This window comes from Chrysochloris asiatica, unplaced genomic scaffold, assembly GCF_000296735.1.
Source record: "Chrysochloris asiatica unplaced genomic scaffold, ChrAsi1.0 scaffold00122, whole genome shotgun sequence".
NCBI classification, from domain to species: Eukaryota; Metazoa; Chordata; class Mammalia; order Afrosoricida; family Chrysochloridae; genus Chrysochloris; species Chrysochloris asiatica.
In genome coordinates this window covers 6,613,221-6,639,790 of record NW_006408640.1, presented here as the reverse complement: position 1 = coordinate 6,639,790, position 26,570 = coordinate 6,613,221, and the positions used below count along the sequence as shown (strand labels likewise).

Here is a 26,570-nt window from a genome sequence, read left to right as displayed (position 1 = left end):
GACTTTAAAATATACTACATGGCTACAGTGGTCAAAGCAGCGTGGTACTGGTACAATGAAAGGTACATAGATCAATGGAACAGAATCGAGAATCCAGAAATTAACGCATCTATATACAGCCAATTGATCATAGCCCCCCTGTATGTTTTTTCATTTTAGACCAAGTTAATTTAGTCCACGTTAGCAGTTATTTTAGTTACACCTCCGGTAGTGGTTACCAATCAGGCTGCGAACCTTAAGATCAGCAATTTGAAACTACCAGCCACTCCTCAGGAGAAAGATGAGGCTTTCTGTTCCCCTAACAATTTGCATCCTTGGAAACCCCATACAGGGTTGCTTTGGGTCGGAACCAACTCGATGGCACTTAACAACAACAACAACAACTCATCATTTATTGATGATCTTGTTATCCTACATTTGCATTTACAACAATAGTAAAATATCTACTATCCAACCATTTTGTCCATTAAGGACATACATCTGTAACCCACACTGAGGTGTCAGATAAGAGTAATGCTGGCTGTGATTGTTCTCTATCGTCTTGGCTGGACCAGGTTTCTCACTGGTGTGGTAGCTATGTAAAGATGTTACTTGCCAGTTAAATGTGTAGTCATCCTCCATTTTGTGATCTAATGTGGTCCTCCACCATTGTCTCTTTACGTCAATTTCTGTACAGTATCAATTTTCACATAGTGACTTGGTCTTTGGAACCTAAACATACTGACAAATAATAAGAAAAGATGTGCACAGCATCATAAATTCTCACCTAATAATTAATTTTTCCCACTAGACTGTTACTCTCTCCAAGACAACTGATGGTGGTTATGTGCCATGGAGTTGGTTCTCATAGGGACCCTGTACAGGGTTTCTGAGGCTGTAAATCTTTACAGGAGCAGAAAGCTTCATCTTTCTCCCATAGAATAACTGGTAGTTTCGAATTGCTGACCTTGCGGTTTCACAGCCCGATTCATAACCACTATACTACCAGAGCTCCAAGATAAGTACATAATTCAGATATGAATTATTATTATGTGTGACTCCATGCCAGAACACAGTGCTTGGCACACCACAAGTGACCAGTGAAAGTGCTTTAGATGGGCAATTGAAGGAATGGATGAACTTTGGGGAACAAGTCTTCTGCCAGAGTTTAAATTTACCACATCAAAATGGTCTTTTTCTCAAGGAGCATTAAGATGCAGGACCCAATAAACAAGCCAGCACCCAGTGTGATTTTCCTGAAATCTCTTCCGTAGTAGCTGTATGGCAGATAACACCTTATCTCTGCTTGGCTCCTAGTAACCTTGTGAGAGATGTCTGAGAGGGTTAATAGCAGGCACTCCACCTGCCCTGGTAGTGTCAGGCACTGCAGTGATTAATACATACAGCAAACGTTTCCTTGCCAAAGCTTAGTTGATCCAATCTAAAGAATCTTTCAGAGAGGTCTTCTTAATTATAATGACATGGTGTAAACATAAGAAGAAAGAATGTCAGGTATCACTTTGTATAATAACAGTGTTAGTGCTCATGCACATAAATTATAAGCAAGTTTACCTACTTAAAAGCAAGAAAGATGCTCAGTTTTGCAATTTAAAACTTTTAAATATGCCACATTTAAAATTTATGTCATTACAACTAGTAGAAGTCAGTAATCACCACTAAAAATGCATATTCTTGAACAGTTGATGAACTGCTCATAGGAATTCTTTTAAAAAATCATTTGAAAGGGGCAAAAATGAGAGGCATCTATATTATGTTTACCTCTCCACATTCTAGACTTATCCAACTTGATTTGAATGTCTATAATGTAACAATCATCAGGAATTCTTTCAGGCTGCCTTGATAAGTATGGTAGCTAGTAGTCATCTCTGGCAATTTAGATTAAAATTTTAAATAAAATTTCAATTTCCCAATCACACTAGCCACAGTACAAGTGCCCGGTAGTCACACCGGACTAGAGGTACCTTGTGGACTGTGTAGAATAGAACATTTCTATCGTCACAGAAAATTCAGTTTGACAGTGTTGCTCTAGGGAAAATTAGTGCTTATGATCCATATTTAGCTCTGTAATCATACCATCAGAATGACAGGGCCTTATCTAGAATTTTGGGGAACATCTATGTTTACCTCTGTTGAGAAAAACATTGAAAATACCAGGGAGTGAGTCAGGTGAACTTTTGTCTTGTTATCTCTTTGCCATTTAACATTTTAAAGAAGTCTTTGCCATAGATTTGCTTAATACAATACATCGTTTGATTTCTTGATGAGGAGGTAGAAGAGCTGATCAAAAATTTCAAAAGGAAGTTCAAAAAGACAGAGTCAAATATTATAATGAAATGTGAAAAAAAAACCAGAGTTAGAAAACCAAAAGGGAAAGACATACTTAGGGTTTCTCAAATTGAAAGAACTAAAGAAAAAATGCAAGCCTCAACTTGAAATAGTGAAAGATTCCATGGTTAAATGTTGAATGATGCAGAGAGCATCAAAAGAAGATGTAAGGAATATACAGAGTTACTGGACCAAAAATAAATGTTTGATGTTCAGCCATTTCAAGAAGTAGCATATGATCAACAGCCAGTGATACTGAAGGAAGAAGCCCAAGGTGCATTGAAGGCATTGTCAAAGAATAAGGCTTCTGGAATTTTTGGAATATAAATTAATATCTTTCAACAAACTGCTGCAGCACTGGAGGTTCTCATTCATCTATTCCAAGCAATTTGGAAGACAACCAACTGGCGAACTGATTGAAGAGATCCATATTTGTGCCCATTCCAAAGACAGGTGACCCAGTGGAATGTGGAAATTATCAGACAATGTAATTAATACCACATGCAGGTAAAATGTGGTTAAAGATAATTCAGAAATGCTACAACAGAACATTGACAGTGAACTGCCAGAGTCAAGCTGGATTGAGATAAGAAAAGAGGTAATATTGCTGACATAAGATTGATCATGGCTGAAAGCAGAGAATACCAGAAAGAAGTTTACCTGTGCTTTATTGACTATGCAAACGATTTTGGCTGTGTAGATCATGACAAGCTATGCATATCATTGCACAGAATGGGTATTTCAGAACACTTAATTGTGCTCCTGAGAAACTTGAACACAGACCTAGATGCAGTTGTTTGAACAAAATAAGGGGGCACTGAATGGTTTAAAATCAGGAAAAGTATGAACGATGGTTGTATTATTTCAACATTATCTATCCAATCTATATTCTGAGAAAATAATCTGTCATAATTCAATAATTTGCCCAGTGCATCTTTCAATAACGAAAGTCAAGGCTTGAATTTTTTCTTCAGTTCCCTCAGCTTGAGAAATGCTGAGCATGTTCTTCCTTTTTTTGTTTTCTGATTCCAGATCTTTGCACATTTTGTTGTAATTATTGGCTTTATCTTCTCGAGCTGATCTTTAAAAATGCTGTGTTCAGCTCTTGGACCTCCTCATTTCTTCCATGTGCTTTAGCATCTCTACACTGGAGAACAAATTTCAGTATCTTCTGACATCCATTTTGACCTCTTCCTTTTTTCTTGTCTTCTCAATAACTTTTTGCTTTCTTCATGTCTGATGTTCTTAATGTCATCCCACAACTCTTCTGGCTTCGGTCTTTAGTGTTTAATGTATCAAACCTGTTCTTCAGATGATCTCTATACTCAGGTGGGATATATTCAAGGTCATATTTTGGCTCTCGTGGACTTGTTTTAATTTTCTTCAGCTTCAGTTTGAATTTGCATATGAGTAATTGATGGTTTGTTCCACAGTCTGCCCCTAGTCTTGCTTTCACTGATGATAGGAAGCTTTTCCATCTTCTCTTTCCACAGATGTAGTCAATTTGATTTCTATGTAGTCCACCTGGTGGGGTCCATGTGTCTCTTAGGCTGTCTAAAGAAGGTATTTGAAAGGAACAAATCACTGATTTTTCAGAATTCTATCATGCGTTCTCCAGCATCATTTCTATCACCAAGGCCATATTTTCCAACTACTGATCCTTCCTCTTTGCTCCCAACCTTTGCATTCCAATCACCAGTAATGATCAATACATCTTGATTGCATGTTTGATCAATTTCAGATTGAAGAATTTGTAGAATTCTTCTATTTCATCCTCACTGGCTTTAGTGGTTGATGTGTAAATTTGAATAATAGTGGTATTAACTGGGTTTCCCTGTATGCGCATGGATATTATCCTATCACAAACAGCATTGTACCTCATGACTGATCTGGATATGTTCTTTTTGACAATGCATGCAACACCATTCCTCTTCCATATATCATTCCCTGCATAGTAAACCATGTAGTTGATTCAAAATGGCCAATACCAGTCCATTTCAGCTCACTAATGCCTAGGATATTGATGTTTATGCATTCCATTTAATTTTTGAAAACTTCCAATTTTCCCAGATTCATACTTCATACAATTCATGTTCTGATTTTCAATAGATGTTTACAGCTGTTTCTCTTCGTTGTGAGTTGTGCCCCATCAGCAAATTAAGGTCCTGCAGGCTTTTCTCCCATGGGCTTTAACCTTCCAACCTGAGGAGCTCATTTTCCAGCACTGTATCTGACAGTGTTTTTCTGCTATTCATAAGGTTTTCAGTGACTAAATATTTGAAAGTAGTTCGTCACTCTTTCTTCCTAGTCTGTCTTTGTCTGGAAGTTCATCTGTAACCTGTCTACCATGGGTGACCCTGCTGGTATTTAAAATGCCAGTGGCATAGTTTTCAGAATCACAGCAACTCACAAGCCACCACAGTATGACAAACTGAGTATATAACATAATCTTATTTTTATGTGAAAGTTGGACAATGGATTAAGAAGACCTTAGGAAAATTATTGCATTTGAGTTTTGGTGTTGAAGAAGAATATCAAAGTTACCATGGACTGCCAGAAGAACAAAACAAATCTGTCTTGGAAAAGGTGTAGTCAGAATGTACCTTATAATTGAGGATGGAGAGGCTTCGTCTGTCATATTTCTAACATTATTAGGAGGGACCAGTCTCTGGAAAAGGACATCATCCTTAGTAACATAGAAGGTCAGCAAAGAAGAGGGAGGCTGCTAACAAAATGAATAGACACAGTGACAGCTACAGTGGGATCTAGAATAACAATAATTATAAGGCTGGTGCAGGACTAGGCTATGTGTGTAGGGTCACTATGAATTGGAATCAACTAAATGGTCCGTACCAACAACAACAACAAAGATTAGAGATGAAACTCACTCTTGTCCTTTCCTTATCTGTTTTGGCTTGTTATTTATTTTGTCATTTTATTCTAAATCGACTGTAACAGTTTTACTTACTGACATTTTGAAAGCACAAGACTTCAAAGTATTAGTTTAAACCTGAACTCAATCCTTTGTATTCTAATCCACTGGCTTTTAAGTTCCTCTGTTTATAAAAGTATTAACTCAAAACAGTCTTGGCTGAGTTCCTGTGCCCCTTCACAGGATTCAGGGTTTGAAGAGCCTAAGTGAATACTAGAGCTTATCACCAAGTATCTGACAGTGCATACATCAGAAGGGTTTATTGGATAAAGATGCAATCTTGGTCCATCTGCTCCAGGTATTTTATCACATTCTTATTCTTTTTGCAGATCACCTACAAAGCAGTCAGTTCCTTTGACCCAGAAATTGATTTATCCAATCAAAGTGGAAGAGTTTCAAAACTGGGAAATGAAACCCATTTTCTCTTTTTTGGACTGTATCCGGGGACCACATACTCGTTTACCATCCGGGCCAGCACAGCAAAGGGTTTTGGACCTCCATCAACAAACCAGTTCACCACCAAAATATCAGGTATCATTATAAATGTGTGAGATGTATCTTTTATCAGAAATTATATTTCTGTACTTTTTCATTCTCATTGTCAAGTACACATTCTTATTCAAATTAATACTGTGGGTGCCTTAAAATCAGGCTCATAGAACTGATATACTTAAAATATTTATAATTTGGGAGCACATGATTTTTATGTGTTTAGGAAGTAGCGACAGTTTTAGACATTTACATTGAAGCACTTGGACCTGAAGCAGAAGCTTCTGTCCAGTGCACTCTCATCCCTGTACAAGTTACTAAAGCAGCAGCTTTGGAAGACTGTCCGTAACAAGCCGTGAATGATTGACAGCTCAGCACAAAGGCATCATCATATGGAATTTGCTTCCAGAAGGATCTACCTTCCTTGGGGCACTCCCTAATTGTAGTTTCGTGTTCTGAAGAAAGAGGCGACCCAGAGGGTTGGCAACAAACACTGATGATCTTCAGTTCTTGCTTTTAGCGACTCAATTACACCAACCAACAAAAGGCATAATTTGAGAAATATTTCCGGGCATGTGCAACTGTGCAGAAAATGTCTTTGTGCTACAGACTAGAGGAAATGGAGTTGCCATCTGGTGTGGGCTATCTCACAGCAGTAAGCACAATTCCATGGACACTTTCTTTATTCATTTTCTCCCATTGGGTGTGAATGGAGAAGTAAATGTTTGTGTTTGGGCTTTGATCATTTTGGGTTGGGGTAGATATGATGGAGTGGTATAGGGTATAGGGTTTAATCAGTCAAGGTTAGAAAACAATATGTAGACTGATTTTTATACCAATTGCTTCACATTTCTGGCTTTGTAATAGTTGTTGTGGTTAATTGTCATCAAGTGGGTACTGACTCATAATGACCCTGTATAGGGTTTCCAAGGAGCAACTGGTGAGTTTGAACTGTGGACTTTGCAATTCATATGATCTTGTGGTCCAGTGCTTATCCCACAGTGCCACACCAGGACTCCTTTGTAATAGTGGCTGATGGGAATGAAAGGAAGGGAAATAGGTATTGAGTATTCCAAATTGTCTTCTAGGTTTTAAGGGATGGAGATTTGAAATTTTGTTTTTAAGCAGTTATATAAATTGAGGTAATCTTTTATTGTGTAATGTTTTTATTTTTATTGACTAGCAATTTAATACGCTTTGGATATTAAGAAGTCGACTGTAGGAACAATATGTTATTGTTGTTAAGTGCCATCGAGTTGGTTCTGACCCATAGCAACCCTGTATAACGTTTCCAAGGAACAGCTGTAAGCTTGAACTTGAAGTTCAAACAGCTTTGCAGTCTGATGCATTAACTCACAGCACCACACCAAGACTCCTTAGGATCAATATGGAGAGCTGGAAAATAGAAAGCATTTCTTGAGAGGTTAGGAAAAGTAGAAGTTAGAAAAAAGACTAAGGTGTACAAATGGGTGTACAAACTGGTTTGAAATTAGAAAAATTAAGTCTGAATTATAGTTCCCCATGTATTTCCCCTTTGACCTTGATCAGATTAATTTATCCCTGCATGTATCCTAAATATCCTAAGACCTAGTGTATGAATTTTTCATGGGGGTTTAAAAAGCAAATATGTGCCAATGTATATATTTCCAAAAAAAAATTTTTAATGTCTCCTTGGGCCCCATATGTCAAAGATTTTATCATAAAAAGGGTATTCTTTTAGAAAAATAATTCAACTTTCTATTTTTATTAGATAAAAATGATGATCAATGTGACACTGACCACTGTTTTTGCATACCACATCAGTATAATTCAATCTAAACCAAAGAAACTTGACCTTTTAGCTCACCTCTGCAGACTGATCAAGAATACTGTATGATTTCTGTACTTTGAAAATAAAATGATAATCTTTGGGCCTCATTTTGTACTTTCACAGATATAGATAGATAACTAGTTGATATATACATGTAACTCTGTGTTATGAATTGGAGTTCATTTATAATAGAATTGGAATTAATTTTTAATGCTGAGAAAAATCTAATAAATAAAACTGAGAAATGATCCAGGCATCTTATATGTAAGATGATTTCAAAAGCTATATTTTCAAGCAATAGTCATAGCTTTTCTCATCAGACATCACTGCTCTGTTGTTGTTACATACTCGGGGGCCACTTCTGACTCATGGGGACTTTTTATAGGGAGCTCTGTGTAGCACTGCAGGTTAATACTCTATACTGCAAAGTTGGTTTTAATCACAAATTTTGCAGTTCAAGCTCCTTGGAAACCCTATACAGGGTTGCTATGAGTTGGAACCAACTTGATGGTACTTGACAGTAACAACAATAGGGCTTCTGAGACTGTACATCTTTGTAGGAGCAGAAAGCATCTGGTGGACTCAAACTTCTATCCTTGTGGTTCACAGTCCAGTGCTTATCCTATGGAACCACTTAGAGGTTTGTTATAATAAGACCTAGTGCTCTCCGAAGCCACAGCCTCCATATTTGATTTATTCTGTACCTGGCTAGTGATGCCAACACTGTGGAACTATTGTTGCTGTCATATCCTATTAACACTCAGGGACCTAGAGAAGAGGATTAAGCAAGAAGACAGTATTCTGAGTGAAAGAAGTCAATCACAGGATGACAGCTATTGTTTGAGCTCACTTCTTAAAACCAAGCTTCTATAAAAACAAGAAAAGGCAAATGTATACAGAACAAAGGTTATTAGTGGTGGTGGAAAGCAGTGGTAATGGTGATACAAATTTCACATGGATAAACAGGGTTGCAGAGCAGATCACTGTAATTGCTGTTCATAAGTTTTACATCTATAAAAAGTTGAACTGGAAAATTTTGTAGAATAGATGTATTTGCACCCATGATAGCAATAAGAGTAGCTGTGGATACTGCAGGCATACAGCCAAAACCCACATGGGGTTTGCTTCTGGGTTTGGGTCATGGTGTCATGGGACATCTCAGTTGGCCTAATGACGTGTTTAGGAATTTATTCTACCTTCTGGTTTGCTGCATAGTCCTCAAGTCTTAAAAGCTTCCAAACAACCGTCCAAGGCACAATCATTGATCTCAAGTCACCTGGCGCACCAGCGGGATAAGCAGTGTCGCGAATAGGAGGATACGGAGTGTGTGGCTAGTGCCGCCATCTGCCCCTTCTGCCGTGAGACCAGAATTGAATGGTGAAGAATCTTCATCAAAAGTGGAACTACACAGAACAGAATTTGAGATGCTCATGGAGTCAAGACCTCCTGGCGCCATGAAGTTTGAATGAACTCCTGAAACTATTGCCCTGAGAGAGTCTTTAAACCTCAAATAAAAATATCCCCAACGTCTTCTTAAAACCAAACAATGTTGTAAACTGGTAAAAAGGTGTCTGCCTTGAGCGGTATGCTCTTATAAAGAAGTACTTGTTGTTAATTGTCATAGAATTGGTTCTGACTCATAATGACCCTTTATAGGGTTTCCAAGGCTGTACATCTTTGAAGGAGCTCAAACCGCTGACTTTGTGGTTAGCAGTCCAGTGTTTATCCTCAGAGCCACAGTGCTCACTGGAATTAACTATATGGGATCAAACTGACAACAAGAATTTGTCAGCTTAGATGGGAACAGTATTGTATGTCAATGGGAAGGAACAACTAGTTCAGAGAAGGAGGATGAGAATGGTCGTAGAACTCAAAGAAAGGAATGGCCATGGTGGTGGTTGTGGTCGTGGTTATGCCAGTAAGTTGGCTCTGACTCACAGTGGCCCTTTAAAGGGATCCAAGACTGTAAATCTAATGTTAGCAGAAAAGTCTTATCTTTCTCCCAAGCAAGTGGTAAATTCAGACTGCTTACTCTGTGGTTAGCAGCCCTGCTCATAATCCACTACCTACCAGGTCTCTGTAAAAGAAAGTAATAAAGGCCACTAAATATTATATGTTAAAATATATATAGAGAGAGAAGAATGTCATAAAATGCTATGAAAGCACATTGAGAAGAGAACAAATAGTTGTAGAATTATATGTCCTAGACCTTTATATTTATTGTCTGACAGTAACTTGTTGTTAAGTGCCGTTGAGTCATTCCAACTCACAGTGACCCTGTAGAGGGTTTCCAAGGAGCAGCTAGTGAGCTGCTGGTGAACTTGAACTACCTTGCGGTTCAAACTGACTTTGTAGTCCAGCACATTTATCCACAGCATCACACCAGGACTCTTTACAATAACTTAAGGGGTAGTTATTTTTCTTTTGTTTTCTTTTGTTTTTAAAGATGAGTAAATGGAAGTTCCAGAGATCAATTTAAAGACTTAAAGCCTTAGAAACCCTACACAATGTCGCTAGTCAGAACGAACTCCATGGCACTTAACAGCTACAACATGCTCTTACCATTCGTTAAAGCTAAAAGTCAGATGCAAGTCTATTTTATGTGTCTTCTCCACTGAGAGTTTCTGAGTTGTTACACTTCTAGAGATTCACTCAGATTATGGTCAATGAAAAAAATTCATTTTAGAAACAAGAACTGTAACGTTCAATTTATGATCCTAGAGATTATATTTAAAATATGCATTAAATGCAATGTGATAGAAAGTGTAAATGTTTTCTGAAAAGAATCACTTGCATAGAGAAAATTGCAGTGATTCTAAGTGTACAGTGCAGGAAATTTTCACTGCACCCATTTAGCCAGAACCCAAATTAAGAGACTATTATTAGTACCTCAAAAGCCTCCACCCCTTCATGGCTTCTCCCAATTTAAAGTCAAGGTCACCGAGGTGAATATCCATGCGCATTAACTGTTTTCTGTCATATTTTCTCTATAGGATGTATACATAAAGCTTTCCCATGGTCTGGTCAGTTGAAGATTGCAATTTAAACTAAGCTTCCTATGTCCTTTGTATACTATATGTGAGAAAGTGGGAATAAAACTGAAAAGATGAACTGGAAATAATGAGTCTCCTTTCGTATATCTTTCCCAGCACCTTCCATGCCAGTATATGAACTGGAAACACCTCTGAATCAGACTGACAATACGGTGACGGTCCTGTTGAAACCCGCACAAAGCAGAGGTGCCCCTGTCAGGTAAGCAGGAAGGCTGGCTGGTTCAAACAGAAGGTTAGAGTCCAATCTATTAATGCTTTGAATATGTTTTCCAATCATTTGCTACAAACCGTAGTCTGCATGTAAACTGTATCTTTATTAGCTCTAATTAAAAGAAGTGAGAGAAAAGTGAAAGTGCTTTTGATGTGGCTTGTTCAAGTATTGTTTAAAAGGCTCTGCCTCTGATACAAGTGGGTTGTCCTTTGAAGATCAGGAACAAAGCCCCTGCAGGGTAGGGAGCTTGACTTCTAAAGGGGGATTGCTTGCTGCAGTTTAGGAATTCAAGGGAAGTTGACATTTCATCCTGAGCTATTTTCCTTAAATTGGACTTTATTATCTGGTAATCTAGGATAGTAAGTCACATAACTTTTCGTAAATTGCTTAATTTCTCAATTGAATATGTGATGTATAATTATAGATGTAAGACCAATATATGAGTGTCTAGAAAGATTAGTTTGGAAAAAATGTCCGTAGTACTTGTAAACTAAATGGGGTATATTAAAATTTCAGTATTTCATTTGATGTTTAGAGGAATGAGAACTCTGATTAAGGAATCCTGGGGATCTGAAATCTAAAGCCATAATGTACATTAAAAAAAACATTTGGACACATCTGGAAATTTGCAAAATGCACTGTACTACAAGAAAGTTTTTCCCAAATGATAAGATAAATACTAGAAGAAAGTGTATAAATAAATGAAAGTGAACATCTGTTTGCTTCCCTGGATTTGCATTCCCTGGATTTGTCATTGTATGATTTCCAAAGCCCATTCTTTCAATTGATTTGATTTTTTAAATCCATATTCCTTGGTGTTGAAAATTCAGTTGTAATTCATTTCTGCACTTCACTAAGTAAGGTGGTTGTGTATTGATTCCACAAAGACATGCAGCTTGGTTAATGCAGATTCTTGAAATTGCACTAAATGCTCAATGTAAATGATTGTTGTCTGTTTATTGATCAGCACATCAGTTCTGTCAGATAAAATTATTTAAATCCTGAGATGACCTAGAAGAACACAAATTCTATCATTCCAGCTAGTAAACTAGTACCTAGGACAGAATTTTAATGTTTGTTCACATATCCAATATTTCCTTTAGTTTAATAAGACAGGAAAAAGCTTAATTTTCTTTTCCTCATTTGGAATCACCTCATTTCTCTCTTCTTCTCTCCACTGCTCATTACACGCAGACCCATCCACCAGAGAAAACCATTATCGCTTGGCAGAAACAGAACAGCTCTAAATAAAGAATGAATTATACACACACACTGGTGTGCTTTTCTTGCACTAACAAAAATGTTTTCTGTAATTTTACTGTGTGATACACACACAAACACACACAATAAGGTAACTGAAAAAAGACAGCTACTAGGATTCTAGTTCATACATGATTCTTTCCATTTGTTCGTAGATGTTTTAGAACAATAATTTTTTTACCTGCCTTCGTGCGTGTATATGTGTAATCTATTTGTGTGCCATAGACCTCATTAATGAAGTCTTAGTCTTGTTTAGTCTTTTTAATTTTTTGTGTTTTTTTTTAAAAAATATACTTGATTATGCTAGCTGAATGTTCTGGTAATCATTTCCGTGAAATTTGAAGTTTATCATTTAAGTATTTATTCTTTGATTTATTCTTTCTGGAAAAAAACTATTGTTTGTGTATGGGAAAATGTCTGTCACAGTCAAATAGGCATCATTATGGGGAGGTGGCAGTTACTGCTTCAGAAATTAAAAGTAGATTCTTAAACATGTGACTATAATTCTAATTTATGGCAATCACTTAGTTTTCCTAATAAAATCAATCCCAATTAATTTAATGTTGTTGTTTTTATTATCATCGTCATTGATTATGTTTGTCCTCACATTAAACGTTCCCATAACAATTATCTATAAAAAGCAGTCTATCAACAAGTTCTGTTGCTGCTAAGAATTAGAGCAAAAATCCTAATGCCAATAAGAACACTGCTACATTTTGAACAGGGAAGAGATGGCATAAAGAATAGAAGTGGTAGTAGCTGTGCCTACCTCTTAGACCTCATTCTCCAACCTACCACCCTCCTCCCCAAACCTAGGTCTTTTGACTCTGCCAACCATTTTGTATAGTTCCGTATATACCATTTTCTTCTCCTTCATCTTTCAGGGAGACTTTGAGCATCCTGTCACTTCTACCAGGTACTCAGTTCACTTTCTGTCTCCCTGAGGTAATCCTTTTATCCTGCAAAACCCACCCAGATGTCCCCACCCCCTGCTGGCTTTTGATCTCCTTCCAGTAGAGCTAATCACTCACACTACTGGCCCTTCTTCATACTTCATTATGATTTCAGTTATGGCTAAGACAGCAGCTGTGTCTCATTTATTTTTGCATCTCCAACAATAATCAATGAAAGTTTGCTAAAGTTAAAGGGGGAAAAAATTGTGATTGCTGTCTTCTGGCTTTACCAAATTGAAGTGATTTTAAGATCTCCTCCATTCTTTAGAGAATAATTACCACATGAGCAAAGTAAACCAATATTGAAACATTCATATAGCTAACACCTTTCAGGGCCTACTATATGCTAGATACTCTGCTAAGAACTATAAGAATTTCCACATCCTGAAGACAAATCTGGCATGGGAATAGCTAACCATGTTACATGATGTAGCAACTGCTTTAGTCAAAGGCATGGAGAAATGGAATGGGAACGCTAGGAAAATGATCCTGTTTTAAGTCGTTTTGTTGGGCTAGAGTCAGAATATAGTTCTTCAATGAACAGTTTTGTAAAATGTCCCAGAGCTTTAAAATAGAAATATATGTTTGTGTATGTACTACAGAACTTTTAAAAGATAATGGAAAATGGAGTTAAAAGATAAAAATTAAAACAAATTTCATTTCTCTGTATAATCTTCATCAAATTCAAGACAATTTTGTAAACAACGATATCAGCCATTTATTCTATTTCTAAAGAACTGAGGATACTAGGAATTTAACATGCCAGTGCACTCTATTTTACATAATGTTTTATTGTTATTAAGTGCTGTTAAGTTGGTTCCGATTCATAGCAACCCTCTATAGGTTTTCTGAGGAGTGACTGGTGGGTTTGACGTGCAGAACGTATGGTTGGCAGTCAAGTAACTTGTCCTACAGTGACACATCATTAACTGAAGAAAAATGAGTGCTCTCTAAAGACTTTTTAAAATTAGTAAACAAAAAGGAGGCAGAAAGAGCCAAACCTGGACTGTAAGGTGGATGCTTCACAGTTCCCATGGAAACTCTCTCAAAAGTATGCTCATTTGCTGAAGGAAATGAACAGAAGCATTGTCATGGTGAAGATCTCTCTGGGGAGGCTAATGCCCAGCTAACATCCTCAAAACTCTCCCCTAATAGTTGATGTTACTTTTATTTGGCCCTCCAGAAAGTCCACAAGCAAAATGACTTGAGCATTCCAAAAAACTGTTGCTATGACCTTTGCTCTTGACTAGTCCACTTTTGTGTTGATTTGACCTCTTAGTAGCCTGTGTTTTGATTGTGCTTTGTCTTCAGGATGATACAGTAAAGTCATGTTTTATCTCTCGTTAAAATTCTTCTAAGAAATGCTTCAAGATCTTGATCCTGTATGGTTCATAACAAACAATGGATACCATTGCAAACAATGGTTTTCCAGAACATTTAGTTGTCCACATGAGGACTCTGTACATAGACAAAGAGGCAGTCGTTTGAACACACCAAGGGGGTACTGAATGGTTTAAAGTTAGGAAAGGTGTGTACTAGGGTTGTATTCTTGCACCATACTTTTTCTGTATGTATTCTGACCAAATAATCTAAGAAGCTGGATTATGTGAAGAAGGATTGGAAAGACTCATTACCAATCTGTGATGAGTAGATAATACAACCTTGCTTGCTGTATGTGAAGAGGACTTAAAATACTTACTGATGAAGATCAAATACTACACCCTTCAATATGTATTGCACCTCAATGTAAAGGAAAATGAAGAACTTCACAACTGTTACATGCATAACATCATGATAAATGAAGAAAAGATTAAGGTTGTTAAATATTTTGTGTGTATGCATCACCAACACTAATGGAAGCAATAGTCAAAAATCAAAAGACGTATTGCATTAGTCAGATCTGCTGCACAAGACCTCTTTAAAGTATTCAAAAGCAAAGATTTCAGTTTGAAGACTAGGGTGTGCCTGACCCAAGCTTTAGTATTTTCAGTCACCTCATTTGTATGTAAAAGTTGGACAATGAATAAGGATAACTGTAGAAGAATTGATACATTGGAATTGTGGTGTTAGAGAAGAATAATGGAAGTATCATGGACTGCCTGGTAATCTGTGTTGGATAAACTAATTTGTGTTGAAAGAAGTACAGCCAGAATTCTCCTTAGAAGCCAGGATAGCAAGACTCTGATTCTCGTACTTTGGACATCAGGAGGGACGAGTCCCTGAAGAAAAACATGTGCTTGGTAAAGTGGAGGAGGCTCAGCGAAAAGAAGGAAGACCCCTAACCAAATGGATTGCACAGTGGTAGCAGCAGTGGCTCAAGCTAAGCAATGATTGTGAGGCTGTTGCAGGGCTGAACATTGTTTTATTCTGCTATGCATGGGGTTGCTTTGAGTTGGAACTGACACTATGGCACCTAACAACAATGAGTAAGAATCGACTACTTGGCAGTGAGTGGGTTGTTTATCCAATATTTTGATCCTGATCTAGAGGATCCAGTTAATTCAGTGATTTGAAAATATGTGTATTATTTATTTATAAAATATGTTATCACTTTACTGTATTTTATTGCTGGAATGACTAAGAAAGAGAACACAAAAATATAAAAGCTCAAAATGCAAAATGTACCATAAGACCCAAAGATTCAGCAATACAAACTTTAAAAGTAGCTTCATTTTTAGTTAGCCTAAACCAGTGTATCATTTAGAAATATACACAAAGCTTTGTAGTATATTAATTATAAACTACTGAGTCTATCAATAATTAATAATGCAGATCATTACAGCATGAAGTGCAAGCTAGTCTCTGGTGTTGGGCATCACCTTCTAGACAAGCAAACGTACTGTCTCTGCCTTAGGCATTTTCTAGTAAGGAAATTTTTCTAATACTCAAATATTAATTAATTACCTTTTATACACACTCTAAACTGTGGACAAAATTTTAAATAGACAACATGATATAGGGAAACAAGTCATTTTAGGTGTTAGATAAACGTCCTTTCAAATTCCAGCTCTTACAGTGACAGACTGTGACCATTTAAAATTTCTGTACATCTCTGAGCCTCAGGTTCCTCATCTTTTCAAAGGAAAGATAATAGTACCTAGTTCATAGAGTTGTTGATGTGTTGTTAGTATTCATTTTATTAAGTACTCCGTAAGTTCTAAGCATAATACTTGGCACTAGGGATATGGTGAGGCCTAGCATGGGCTCCGGCATACTGGTGGCACTGTAGAATAAACACTGGGCTTCTAACCATAGGTCAGTGGTTCAAACCCACCAGCACTATGTGGGAGAAAGAAAAGGCTTTCTGCTCCCATAAAGATTTACAACCCAGGACATGGTGTGGCACTGTTGGTTAATGTGCTGGACTACAGGGTGGGTTTTGAAAGGAGCACGGCGTCACTCATCAACCATATTGCACACCAGACGGCCCGTCTAGAGACTTTTATTCGGGGTAGGGAAGAGCAAGGTGACTTCTGCCTGAGAATGAAGGCAGAAGTAAAGATCAACAGGAAGGGAGTGGTCTTATATAGGTTCAAATCAGGAGATCACATGTCATTGGGGTAATTTAGCCATGTTGCCTTTTAAACTACACACCTTGTAGCTTAGGGCGAGAAAACAGAAACCTGAGATTACAAAATGGAGTTGAAGGGAAGGAAGAGGGAAGAACCCGGAAGGTACAGCCTAAAATGGTGGGCCTAATTGTGACTGACTGATTATTGTAACAGGTTTGAACCCTAAGGTTGTTGGGTCAAGCTCACCAACCGCTCCTTGGAAATCCTATACAGGGTCACTGTGGGTTGGAACCAACTCGACAACACTTAAAAACAGCAACCAATGACTTGGAATTGACTCCATAGCACCTAACAGCATCAACAACATTATAAATTCTATTTTAAAGGAGTTAGCAATCTAGAAAGGGTTACAGATCAACATGAAATCCTACAAATGAGAAACTGGAGAGTCAGCTAAACTTAGAGATAGCAGATGACTCTAGGGCCAAGAAATTGAATCTTAACGGATGTCCAACGATGTATGTGCTATGGAGGAATGCTATTGGGGAGTTTAGATAACAAGATTATATATAAATATGGAGAGAGACAGATATACCCAAGATGGCAGAGAGTACTGAGTAAACTGACTTGATGTGGGAATAAGAATGTGATCTAGTGATGTCTAGGATCCTGGTGTGGCACTGTAGGATCAGCACTGGACTATGAACCATGAGGTCAGCAGTTCAAACCCACCAGCTGCTCCTTGGAAATCCTATACAAGGTTGCTATGAGTTGGAACTGCCTCAATGGCACTTAACAACAACAACAATAGAGTCACAACTGGGCTAAGAGAATATGCAAAGGCTGATAGGGAAAGGGATTTTATGACCTTGTGTTCCACATCAAGGAGTATAGATTTATACTTGTGGGAGGGAGAGCCACTCATATGATTTGGGTAAGGAAAATAACATAAAGATAGTACTAATTCTTAGGACATGAATAAATTCCAAATGCTGATTTTCTTTGGCAACAGATTTAGAAAAATCAAAACCATTTGTTGTTAAGTGCCATTGAGTCTGTGGAACTCCTAGCCACCCTGTTTCCAAGGAGCAGCTGGTGGGTTTGAACTGCTGACCTCGTGGTTCACAGTCCATTGCTGATCCTACAGTGCCACACCAGGAGCCCTTTTTATTTTGGCCCATTTAGTCCTGTTTATTTTGTTAAGAATAGAATATACGGTGCAAAACACACCAATTCAAGTGTTTTTTCCAGGTGCAATTAAGTAACAGTGTTGACATTCTTCAAGTTGTGTAGCCATTTCCACCCTCCTTTTCTGAGTTGTTCCTCCTTCATTAACATAAACTCACTGCTTGCTAGTTAATCTTCCAAGTTGTTGTTATCATCTTGATTCCATATGGAGAGTTCTTAAAAGAATATAATGCTTAAGGCAGACAATGTTTACTAGTTAAGCTAAACTGTTGTGTGGTTTTAAGAAGATTTTAGGACGGAGTCCCAGTGTGGCACTGTGGGTTAATGTGCAGGACTGCAAAGTTGTTTGAATGGCAAGGTGGGCAGTTCAAACTCACTAGCTGTTCCTGGAAAGCCCTATAGAGTCATTATGGGTTGGAACTGACTCGACGGCACTTGACAACAATTTTTGGTTTAAGTTTTGAAGATTATCTCAGGGCAGTAGTTTAAGGGGTTCATTCAGACTTCTTGACACCAGAAAGTCTGGAGTCCTTTAGAATTTGAAATTTTGTCCTGCATTTTTCACCTTTGGATCAAGATTCTGCTACAGAATCTTTGATCAATAATAGTAACCAGGAATCATATAGTTGTTCTGTTCTTGTGGCAAAGAAGGCAAGTGTTCATAGAGGCAAATAGCCACAGATTTCCTGTCCTCCTCTTCTCCCTGACTCCCCTTTTTTCTCTGTTGCTCCAGGTTAATAGCGACCTAATTGGTGTGCCTTGACTGGCTTGCTTGCAAGCTTTTAAGACCCAGGCACTATTCAATGAACAGAATGTAGGAGGTAGAACAGAAACAAAAACATGCCATTGGCCAATTAACTGGGATGTCTCAGGAAACTATGATCCTAAACCAAATCCCATGTGATTCCTGGTTGTGCATGAACAACTTCAACAGTTACCCTTTTATTATTATTGTAAATATATTTATCACACATTTGCCATTCAACTTTTTACAGATGTACAACTTACTAACAGCAATTGGAATGATTGGCCATGCAACCCTTCCCTTTTAATGTAATTTTTCCATCCCCTCAATTTCCTAGTTCCAGTTCCTAGTAACCACTAATAAACATTTTTTTCTAGGTATCTACCATTTCTTTTCTTTTTATGTAATTGAAGTCATACAGTATTTGGCCTTTTTGATTGACTTATTTCACTCAGCATAATGTCTTCAAGTTCCATCCACATTGTAGCATGCATCAAGACTTGGCTACATCTTGAACATTGACTTGGCTACCATGAACATTGAAGTTGTTGCCACCTTTGGCTACTGTGAATTGTGTTTCAATGAATGTGGGTGTACAAATCGCTCTTTGATTCTTTGCTTTCAAGAATTTGGGGTATCTACTTAAAATTGGAATTGCTGGGTCATAGAATAGTTTTATTTTTAATGTTTTGAGGAATTGCCTTGCTATTTTGCACAATGGCTGTATCATTTTGCATTCCTATCAAAAATGAATTAAGTGTTCCAATTTAGCCACATCCTTGTCAACATTAGTTAGTTTCTGCTTTTTTGTTTTTAATTTAATGCTAGTCATCCTAGCGGGAATGAAATGGTACCTTTTTGTAGTTTTGATTTGCATCTGTCTGATGGGTAGTGATGTTGAGCATCTTTTCATGTGTTTCATGGACCTATGAACATGTTTTGCCCATTTTATGATTAGGTTACTTATGTTTTTCTTGGTAAGTTGTTGAAGTTTTATATTGATTTTGGTTATTATACTTTTAGCAGACATGTGGTTTCCTAGTCCTTTTTAGAAGGAGCTCTGTTGGCACAATGAGTTAAGTACTGGGCAGCTAACTGAAAGGTTCAAACCTACCAGCTAGTCCACTGGTGCAAGAAAATGGAAGATAAGCCAGCCTGTTTCCACAAAGACAATAACCTCGGGAACTCCACGGAACCATTCTACAATGTTCTATAGGGTTGCTAGGACTAGGAATCCACTTTAAAAAAAGAGAACACAGTCCAACCCACTGCCACCACAGAGTCATTTCAGACTCAGAGAGAACCTCTGTGAGGTTTATGAGACTATCAATCTTGACAAAACCAGACGGTCTCATCTTTGTTCTGAGGAGCGATGGTGGGTTTGACATTTCAGTTAGCAGAACAATGTCTAACCCACAGTACCTCTTTGGAAGAAGAAAATACATGTTGATTAACCCACCCCACCACCACCACCCGCCCACCATTGTTATTATGTGCCGTGGAGTCTGTTCTGACTCATAGTGACCCTGTACATGGTTTCCGAGGCTGTAAATGTTTACAGGAGCAGAAAGCCTCATCTTTCTCCCATGGAACATCTGGTAGTTTCAAACTGCTGACCTTGCGTTTCACAGCCCAATTTGTAACCACTATGCTACCAGAGCTCCTTACCCACCTACCCACCAACCCACCAACCCACCATAGAGACCCTGTATAAGGTTTCCAAGGCTCTAAATCTGTATTGGGAGCAGACTGCCTCATGTTTCTTGCAGTGAGCAGCTGGTTGACTTGAACTGCCGGCTTTGAGGTTAGCAGTCCACTATTTATCCTACAGTACCACCAGGGCTCCTTCTGTTAAATATCAGAACACTAGAAATTTAAAAACTAATTTAGCAATGAATATCTATTTGAATAGATATTTTTAAATCTCCATTTTATATTAGCAGGGATCATTCTTAGTCCATTCTCTTAACTAGAACTTTCTGGGCCTTTCTCTATTTTGCTTTTCTCTTCCTTCCTTTTAACTATATCACCCCTGGCACTAATGCTGCCTATGGTAACGGTGATGATGATTGTATGTCTTAGAGTATGTAAGTCCTGACTACAGAATGAATGTCTTGGAGTCACTGTTTATTACAAACAAGAGTGGGAAGTGCTTCTCTCATCTCCAGAAGGAATGGTTCTGGAATGCTTAATTCTGTCTGGGGCCAGGAAAGACCCACGTTTTTCATAGTACTATTTCTCACTCCTCTTATCCCAAAAGAAGTCCATGCTTGTCTTTGAAAAGATAAATGTCTGGGATTAGAAATACAGATTATAGGAAAGCTCTTGAGTGTCATTTGCAGTAGATATATTGCATAATACATGGTTGTCCTTCCTGCATGTGAGAGAAGGGTACAGTTGTGTATTTCCCACCATAGTGACCAACAGTCCAAAGGCCATTCATCAGGGTGGATGAGGTATGCATACAATTTTATCTCATTTTCCCATGATAATACAGAAAGTTGTGCTTCTTTCCTTCATTCCACCTGGACTGACTGTAAATGTTAGCGATGGAATAATTTAAAAGCAGTTTCAATTACAAACCTAGGGCACCAGAAGGTTGCAAATGACTTGAATTGAACTTCGGATTACCAGAGTTATGAGTCTCAATGCTATCATGCCATTTAGTCTCAGGAACTCCTGGGTGTTCTTAATCATAGCTATTGATTCCAGGGAAGGTAAGTGATGAATTTCTAAAGGTATACCATGCTAACACTGATAGCCATTATAAGCAAAGAGCTTGGAAATTTTGACAGAGGCTAACTGAATTGACTATAGATGCCTCACCTTCACTTTTTAAAGTGTTAAAATTGCATCTGTATGAGAGAAGATTGCAGTTTCTAAGAGACTGATGGAACCCTGTAAAAAGGAGGTGGCCAAATTGAGTCAATATCCTTCAGATTCTGAAGGGTACATCAGAGAGGACCCAGCTATTTCCCACACATCCTAATACTTGGAGAGCCCGTCTTTTGGGGGCATACTCAAAACTAAACTTGCTTTATATCATGTTCTTCAGCAGCATATTTTATTTACCTGTACTTATAAGTAAACTTATATGATACAATTGCTTATTATACCAATGCTAAAGAACATGTAAATGCTGATCTATGTCTTCTGTATCATTAACAGTGTTTTTATTAAGTATATTGTTATATTCTCTTGCAATGGTTACCAGTATTTGGTTTTCAGCTACTTCAGTTAATACTTAATTCTTTAACCCATTAGACAACAGAAGGATCACGGTGTGATAGTGGTTTTTTGGCTTGGTTTATTTCACGCTAATCTATGTGTCCTTTTGAACTGCTATCCAATTATGTCCCAGCTCTCCTTTACCAACTAGGTGTTTTCCTGTTCACTGTCAGATGGTTATTTTCTATGTACTGAGAAATGGTACAATCTCCAGTTATTAGTTAGCATGCTTGTTCTTCATAACGTTAAAAGTGTTACAGGGAATTTTAGGGCTGACATCTCTTCTTCATTCATTCATACACTCCAGTTGCTCACCAGGTATGTATTCAGCACCTCTTCTTGAGCTCAAGTCCTGACAAGGGTTGTGATAAATAATACATAGAAAAGCCAGGGTCTTCTGTGAGCATGTAACAGAAGGATGAAATCTCAGCCAGGGAATTAGGGAGTGTCTCACTGACAGTGTGATATTTAACTGAAACCACAAGGATAAGTAGGAAGTGACCAGGAAGTAGAGCAGTCCTTGTTGAGTTGTTGTTGTTAGGTGCCATTGAGTTAGTACCAACTCAGTGACTTTTTGCACAAAAGAATGAAGCCCTGCCGGGCCCTGTGCCAACGTCACAATTGTTGCTACACTTGTTAAGTAGCACATATAAAAACCTAGGATGAGAGAAGTTAAAGTGATGTAAGCTGTGGCCATCCTAGTAAATGAAATTAAAACCAGCACTCAGGAGTATTGGGTTTATGTATTTAAGGTTGAAAGTGAACCTTTTCCTAGGCTAATCATTAGGTAAAATGGATGTAAATATAATAAGAAATGCAAACTGAGCACAAAATGATACTTACAATTCAGTTTCAGAATATCATTCAGTACCTCACACCTAATTAAGTATGCAATAAATTTTATTGACTTGAATCTCACCTTCAAGCAGAAGTAATTGTAGTGCTGTGGGTTAATGCACTGGACTGCAAGGTTGGCTTGAACTGCAAGGTTGGCGATTCAGGCTCACCAGCCACTCCTCCGAAACCCTATACAGGGTTGCTATGGGTTGAAACCAACTCGACAACACTTAACAACAACAACAACTTCTGTCATACACATAAGAAACCACCAAAATCAAACCCATTGCACTGAATCAATTAAAATTCATAGCAATCCTGCAGGGCAGAGTAAAACCTATCAATCTTTTATAGAACCCAAGTGCTGCGTCTTTCTCCCACAGAGCAGGTGGTAGGTTTGAACTGCTGATTATTTAGCAGCCAAATGTCTAACCACAATAGCTCCACGGCTCTTATTGATAAGAAGACAGAGGTTTTAAACTTCATTAATACTAGTTATACACATAAGGAACAAGCTGTTGTTGTGAAGTGCCATGGAGTCGGTTCCGATCATAGCAACTCTGCATAAGGTTTCGGGGAAGCATCTGGTGGGTTTGAATTGCTAACCTTTCAGTTAGCAGTCCAGTGCTTAACACTACCAGGAAAAGGAAGTGTTCTTAATTTGTGTTTTTATCCCTTTGTTTCTGTTGCATGCCATAGAGACAGTTCTCACTTATAGTGACTGCGTACACAAAGGATGAAACACGGCGCTGTCCTCACGGCTGGGACGTATGAGCCTATTGCTGCTACCACTGTGTCAGTCCGTCTTCTTGGGGATCATTCTACTTTTCACCAATCCTCCAATTTACCAAGCAGGTTGTCCTTCTCCAGGGATTCCTTCCTCCTGATTATATGTTTGAAGTATGAAACTTGCTATCTTGGCTCCTATGCAGCATTCTAACTATAATTCTTCCAATACACATTTGTTTGTTCTTCTGGAAGTCTATGGTACTTTTAATACTCTTCTCCAACATCATAACTCAAAAGTATCAATTCTTCTGTGGTCTTCCTTATTCACTGTCCAAGTTTCACATGCATATGAGGTGATTGAAAATACCATGGCTTTGGTCAGGTGCACCTTGGTCCGCAAAATGATCTCTTTGCTCTTGAACACGCCAAAAAATCTTTTGTAGCAGATTTGCCAAATACAATATATCTTTGATTTCTTGACATCTAATTTCATGAGTGTTGATTGTGGATTCAAGCAAAATGAAGTCTTATATTCATTTGTCTTGGTATTACTAAGTGGTCCAGTTGTAAAGATTTTTGTTTCATTTACAGTGCACTGCATACGGAAAGTTTTGTTTAATCTTCATCAGTAAATATTTTAAGTACTCTTCACTTGCAGCAATAAGGTTGTATCATCTACATATCACAGGTTGTTAATGAGTCTTCTTCCAATCCTGATGCATGTTCTTCTTCATATAAGTCGTCTTCTGGGATTTCATCGTTATTGCTGTTGCTGTAGAGAAATCCAATTGATTTCTGTATGTTGATCTTATACCCTGCCACTTTGCTGCATCTTTCGATGAGGTCTAATAGTTTTTTTACTGAGTCTTTGGAGTTTTCTATGTATAGGATCATATCGTCTGCAAATAAGGAGAGTTTTGCTTCCTCTTTGCCAATTTGGATGCCTTTGATTTCTTTATCATATGCCGTATAGCTCCGGCTAAAACTTCCAGCATAATATTGAATAGGAGCAGTGATAAAGGGCATCCTTGTCTGGTTCCTATTCTCAGAGGGAAGTCTTTCAGTTTCTCTCCATTGAGTGTGATGTAGGCTGTTGGTTTTGTATATATGCTCTTGATTATGCTGAGGAATTTCTCTTCAATTCCTACTTTGTTGAGTGTTTTTTCAGGAATGGATGTTGGATTTTGTCAAATGCCTTTTCTGCATCAATCGATATGATCATGTGGTTCTTTTCCTTTTTCTTATTTATATGATGGATTACGCTGATTGTTTTCCTAATGTTGAACCATCCTTGCATCCCTTTTATGAAACCCACTTGGTCATGATGTATTATTTTTTTGATGTGCTGTTGGATTCTGTTGGCTAGGATTTTGTTGAGAATTTTTGTGCCTATGTTCATGAGGGATATTGGTCTATAATTTTCCTTCTTAGTGATGTCATTCCCTGGTTTTGGTATGAGAGTTATGCTTGCTTCATAAAAAGTATTAGGGAGTTTTCCATCCTCTTCTACGTTCTGGAATAATTTGAGTAGAATTGGTGACAGCTCTTCTCTGAATGTTTGGTAGAACTCAGCCATGGAGCCATCTGGGCCTGGGCTTTTGTTGGGTGGGAGTTTCTTGATGATCTGGTCAATTTCTTCTTTTGTTATGGGTTTGTTCAGATTTTCTACTTCAGTCTGGGTAAGTTTACGTAGGTCATGTTTTTCTAGAAGTGTATCCATCTCATCCAAATTTTCGAATTTATTGGAGTACAGCTCTTCATAATATTCTGTTATTATCTTTTTGATTTCGTTTGGTTCTGTTGTGACTTCACCTATGTGGTTTCTAATGCGATTGATTTGTGACCTCTCCCTCATTTCTTTAGTTAGTTTTGCCAATGGTTTGTCAATTTTATTAATCCTTTCAAAGAACCAGCTTCTTGTCCTGTTGATTCTTTCTATAGTTTTTCAGTTTTCTATCTCATTTATTTCTGCCCTTATCTTTATTATTTCTTTTCTTTTGGTGACTCTAGGTTCCCTCTGTTGGTCTGCTTCTAGTTGTTGAAGGTGCTGTGTTAATGTGTTGATTTTGACTCTTTCCTCTTTTTGGATGTGTGCATTTATCACAATAAATTGACCTCTCAGGACTGCTTTCACCGTGTCCCAAAGATTTTGGTATGTTGTGTTTTCATTTTCATTTGTTTCTAGTAACTTTGTGATTTCACGTTTAATTTCTTCTTTTACCCAGTGGCTTTTCAGCAGGGAGTGGTTCAATTTCCATGTATTTGACTTTATTGATTTGGCCTTCTTATTGTTGATTTCTAGTTTTATAATGTTGTGGTCTGAGAAGATGCTCTGTAGAATTTTGATGGTTGTGAGTTTATGGAGGCTTGCTTTTTGGCTTAACACATGGTCAATTTTGGAGAATGTTCCATGTGCACTGGAGAAGAATGTGTATTGTGACATTGTTGGATAGAATGCTCTGTATATATCTATGTGATCAAGTTGGTTAATTGTGTTGTTAAGTTCCTTTGTGGCATTGTCGAGTTTCTTTCTGGTTGTTCTATTGGTTTTCGAGAGTGGTGTGTGGAAATCTCCTACTATAATTGTGGATTTATCTATTTCTTCCTTCAATTCCATTAAGGTTTGCTTCATGTATCTTGGTGCTCTTTCGTTGGGAGCGTTTATATTTATTATGGTTATGTCGTCTTGCTCAATTGATCCTTTGATCATGAGATATAGTGTCCTTGTTTGTCTCTTATGGTGGTTTTTATCTTAAAGTCTACTTTGTCGGAGATTAGTATTGCAACTCCTGCTTGTTTACTGCTGGTGTTGGCTTGGTAAATTTTTTTCCATTCTTTGACTCTTCGTCTGTTTTTGTCTTTGTGTGTAAGGTGTGTCTCTTTGAGGCAGCATATTGATGGATCTTGTTTTTTTATCCATTCTGCCATTCTTTGTCATTTCACTGGTACACTTATTCCATTGACATTCAACGTAATTATTGATAACTATGAGTTGATTACTGTCATTGTGTTACTTTTTTGGCAGTTTTGTTCATTCTTTGGTTCTGCTTTCCTTCTTGTATTGGGTTTGTGTTTTTTGAGTTGATTCTGATCTGTTCTTCCTAGCTTCTTTGTTCGCTTGTTCTGTTTGGGAATTCGTGTTCATGATCTGTTGTGGGGTGTTAACTTTCTTTGGGGTTACTTTGTAGTCTAGTAGTTTTTCTCTGCACTTAGGATACTCCATTGCAACCTGTAATTTACCTGGCATCTCCACCACCTGGGCTTCTGTTGCTGCATTTATCCCTTCTTTGACATTGAT

The 26,570-nt window shown here is 37.8% G+C and overlaps 1 protein-coding gene across 2 annotated transcripts in view; it reads left to right on the top strand.

Moving 5' to 3' along the window:
- Positions 1–26,570, top strand: part of PTPRM (protein tyrosine phosphatase, receptor type, M) — an 840,546-nt gene that overhangs the window by 404,558 nt on the left and 409,418 nt on the right. For both annotated transcript variants that reach the window (XM_006868703.1, XM_006868702.1), the window contains exons 9-10: positions 5,587–5,788; positions 10,706–10,808. In XM_006868703.1, coding sequence (XP_006868765.1) covers positions 5,587–5,788; positions 10,706–10,808 — 305 coding nt within the window. The remainder of the gene's footprint in view (positions 1–5,586; positions 5,789–10,705; positions 10,809–26,570) is intronic.